The sequence below is a fragment of the Setaria italica genome, chromosome IX (genome assembly GCF_000263155.2).
Source record: "Setaria italica strain Yugu1 chromosome IX, Setaria_italica_v2.0, whole genome shotgun sequence".
NCBI classification, from domain to species: domain Eukaryota; kingdom Viridiplantae; phylum Streptophyta; class Magnoliopsida; order Poales; family Poaceae; genus Setaria; species Setaria italica.
In genome coordinates, this window is record NC_028458.1 from 16951335 (window position 1) to 16955796 (window position 4462).

The window sequence follows — 4462 nt, forward strand, 5'->3', positions numbered from 1 at the left end:
CAAATATTTCATATGATGAGAATGATGCTTATGGAGGTAATTTGTTTTTGCCCGTAGCAATGCACGGGCACGATCCTAGTACTGCTAATAAAAGAGAAGTTCACCTTCACGCTCCGTCCGTCGCATTTCACATCGTCAATTTGCGGCTGACAGTGGCCCTTCCTTCGTCCGTCGTCTCGCGTCGTCCCGCTTCGTCCATCGTCCCATAATCGATACGCCCTCTCCGTCGTCCGTCGCTCACGATCCATCAGTTCTGCACACGCTCTGACAGATATCATTGGATCCTCACGCGATGCAAATTAGTTTCCACAAATTGTGCCGCTCCTTTCGAATGCATCCCGCCCAGAAATCCCTCTACCAATGCACCTGAATCTGCCGCCCACCAATCCCTCCCACCGTAAGCGTGAGTCCGGCGGCCAGCCACGATATAGGGAGTCCGAGCTGCGATCACCGAGAGTCCGGCGGCCGCGATCAACGTCGCCCAGTCCACACTGCCATTCTCACGCCTCCATCAATTCACAATCATAATCCGGATGAGATCGCCGCCTAGCTCGCGGGTCACAGCGTGCAGGTCGCCGTTACAGCCCGCCGCCGTGCTCCGTGCGCTCTACCTAACCCTACCGTGCTTGTGTTCTTGGCCGCCTGGACGAGGTTTTTCTTAAGAAGAAAATTGCTCTTTTGCTGGCAAGTAGTAAGGTGGGAATTTTCATAATCACATACAGAAAAAGAGCGAGGCGGGCAGCTCAAGGCGTGGACATCCGTGAGGATGGATCGAAGGGCAGCCGTCAGGTCATTGGTGTGGTGCAGGAGGAGGGAGGCAATATATGGCGCCGCGGTATTGTGCGCGTCCGGGATGACGTGCGCCGCGTCCGTGGTGTCGGTGTAAACAGAAGGCCGTGCAGCTCCCGGGCATCCACGACGCCGCCGTCGATGTCCATGGGGTTGGGGCCATGCGCAGGTCGTCTTCTACGGTTCTACCCATCCTTCATCATCGTGAGGTCCGGCTTCACGAGCGCATGGAGACGCCCCCACGGCACAGGATCGGTTGGAGCGGATTGGCAGGTGGCTTGCCATGATGTTCAGACTTTCGATGTGTTCATGATGGTCTCTGTGTGCGTGTATGGAGAAAATTGCAATTATAGGACGTGAAACAATGTACTTCACTATTATAGGACTCCAAACATCGACTTCGCTAAAACACCCCTTGAAATGTTGGCACTTTGTTATACATGACATTTGGTCTTTTTAATCACTTTTCTCAATTAAAATACATGTATTTTGCCATGATGTGACCGTATTGCCCTTCTGATCCTGCACACAACACAGCGCAGCCGAGCTGAGCACCAGCCTTCGTTGTTCGTCATCTCGCCTTGCTGCGGCGGCGGAGAATGGAGGGGCTCGTCAAGATCGGGCCGTGGGGCGGCAGCGGCGGCGACCCGCGGGACGACATCGTCGCCGCTGGCGTCGCGCCGCACCGCCTCCAGAGCGTTGTCATCCGCTGCCAGGGAGCCGTCGACGCCATCTCCTTCACCTATGCCGGCGTCGACGGGGCGCCGCGCATGGTGGGGCCGTGGGGCGGCTCCGGCGGTCAGGAGCACAAGGTACGTTCCATCTGCAGTTCATGTTCCTCATTTGCTCATCATCACGACGTATGCATCTCATAGTTCTCATAACTCAAGCAGTTTTTCTTTCTTTCTTTCTTGGTGGCAAGCAGGTCATATGTTCGGCGCGGGGGAGTTCGTCAAGGAGATCTCCGGGACGTACGGCCCGTTCGGCGGCCACACCGTCGTGAGGTCGCTCACGTTCGTCACCAACATCGGCAAGCACGGCCCGTTCGGCACCCCGTGGCAAACACCCTTTAGCGTCCCAGTGCAGGACGGCGCCCACGTCGTCGGGTTCTTTGGGAGGTCCGGATCCCTGCTGGATGCCGTTGGTGTCTACGTGCATCCATAAAGAGAAGTGACAAGACATCGCCTCCGGGCTCCGGCCTACGCGTCCAGGCCACCAGGCAGCGCGGCCAAGGCACCAGGCGCCGCGGCCAGGCCATGACCCCGAGCGGTAGGGCAGAGGCCGCCAGGGCTTCACGAGGGAGAGATGAAATGTCGGGAGATGAAAAGATATGATCGATCAAGGATACAAAAGTCCAAGGATACAAAAGTCCAAAGGGCAATATGGTCACATCATAGCAAAATATATGTATTTTAGTTGAGAAAAGTGATTAAAAAGATCAAATGTCATGTACAACAAAGTGCTAACGTTTCAAGAGTCGTTTTAGCGAAGTCGATGTTTGGAGTCCTATAATAGCGAAGCGCATTGTTACGAGTCCTATAATTGCAATTTTCTCGCGTGTAGGTAATGTGAGCGTGGAAATTCTCCTAAACCGTTGTTTGGATTCAGCCACAATCCCACGAGCAGATGGATTGTCATCATGTCGTGGGTATGAGCGTTTTCTGAAACATTAGCTGTGTGGTATATATAGGACAGTTAACTCTGGAATAGAATTATGCTCGTTTTATGATTTACGGATGAATTTCAAGATGAACTTATCAATTATACTGTGTTGCAGCTCCATTTTGTCATTTATGATGACCGGTTATTCAGGCATCTCGCTGGTGCAGAGACAAACCACGAGCCACTGGGCAAGTGCCGCCTTCTTGAGTCTTGACTGATCACAGTCAATTGCCAGATCTCCGCTGATGGTGAACTATGAATCCTTATTGCAATGCTTTATGTTGTTTCATGCTTGCCATATCATTCCTCTTGTCCCCTAACTGCTGATGGATAGTGTAGATTTGGATCTTTGGCCATTTGCACTGTCGTGCGTAGAAGGATCTTGATGAAATGCCTAATACACTACGGTCGTGCATGAACTTTCCGATGCCAAGATAATCCAATGGGTATCGTTGGTCTTCATTTTTACCTCTTTTTTATCCTTTGAGGATATCCTGATATTGTACTATAGTTCACAGTTTTTATTTAATGCTTGTGCTCTGTGTTGGTTCGGTGTGCTTCTCTCGTCTGTAAGGATTGTATTATATATATAAAGAGGGAATAAAGCAATGTTCTCCCTATACCATCACTCTCAGCCCCTTTTTTCAGTTTACGAACTGGTTAGTACAGTTAGGGTACTGAATAACCAGTTGCATTTGGTCTATGGTCACAAAGAATGAATTGCTTCATGGGAGGACAAGGATGACGGGGCGCGGCCTCGTCAAGCTGATAGGGAGGACAGTGTGCGCCGAACAGTCTGTCTCCAACATTAATCAGCATGTGAGAATATCTAAGATAATTGGTCAAAAACAATATCATACATAATGATCTACTCAGTTTCCGGTATATTTGGTTTCCATTTTCTTCTTGATCTGTTGACCCCATTGATTTGCAGATAACTAAACAGAAACTATATGAAGTTCCTTCTACCTGTGGACAGGTGTGTTTAAGCTTGCTAATATTTAATCTACTTCTTTTTGCAAGATAATATTTAATCTACTTATGAGTTATGATATTTATTTGCCTATATCAAGAAGACAACAAATAACTGAACACAAGATTTGTCTCTCTAAGCTTAAAGAATGTGGTTCACTTATTCTCTGCATCTTACAAATCCATAGTTTTAAACTTCTATTTTTGGCTTATATTCATTGGATGTTCTCTACCTCATTATACTACTATTTTGTAGGTTAGGATTTAGATCTAGGAAGGATTGGCAGATTCCTGGAATTGACTTCGTAATATTCCTATAATCTAAACTATGAGTTTTAGTGATCTTTGTTCATGCTTCTCATCGCCTGCCAGCTCTCCTGCTGCATCGGAGGAGAGCTCAATGCAAGATGTCCTTCCATCCAGCTGGAGAAAATCACTTACCATCGTGCCTTAGCTTTGGACACCACGGAAAGTCGCAGTAACAGCCAATTTTGATTATGTATGAGGAGCGATACTGTCATGTTACATTGTAGATTCCTGAATCGACTTAGTACAGCTTGGTCATGTTTTTTTTGTAGCGAGCTCCTATTTTGAACTTTGAGTGCTTACATTTGTACAAAGGCAGGGTTTGGTTTCATACTTTCTACTGCACTTTGACGATAATTTGGAAATTTATAATGCCCACTCAATTCGGTCACTGTGAAAGAAAATTGATGCAAGTCAGTGTGAATTGTATGTTTTTTAATACCATTTTTCTTTATATATGCAGGTTGGGCTCCTTGGTATCTCTACTACTCAGGAAATAGGAGTTGACATGGAAACTCCAGATAAAGATTTGTCTCTGGATTGATTTCGAAATTTATACTTAAATATGTTTCTGTACCTGAGGAAGAAGGTTCTTTACTGAAAAATTCAGTTGTGCATGCCTGAGATAGTACTATTATTTTTGTCCAGAATATAATTTAGATCGGCTTTTCGTGGTTTTCCAATAATCGATGTATGTTTTGTATCATCAACGATTGATTGTTTCATGACACGG

At 47.2% G+C, this 4462-nt stretch overlaps 1 protein-coding gene across 1 annotated transcript; it reads left to right on the top strand.

Moving 5' to 3' along the window:
• Positions 1–1388: 1388 nt before the first annotated feature.
• LOC101771728 (salt stress-induced protein) lies at positions 1389–1953 on the top strand. The gene is made up of 2 exons (XM_022829691.1): positions 1389–1570; positions 1665–1953. The coding sequence occupies exons 1-2, from the start codon at positions 1389–1391 to the stop codon at positions 1951–1953; spliced, it is 471 nt and encodes a 156-aa protein (XP_022685426.1).
• Positions 1954–4462: the final 2509 nt, after the last annotated feature.

Coding starts and splice junctions, on each gene's coding strand:
- LOC101771728 (XM_022829691.1), top strand. CDS start 1,389: ATGGAGGGGCTCGTCAAGATCGGGCCGTGGGGCGGCAGCGGCGGCGAC. Junction 1,571..1,664: donor GCGCCGCGCATGGTGGGGCC/GTGGGGCGGCTC, acceptor TGCATCTCATAG/TTCTCATAACTCAAGCAGTT.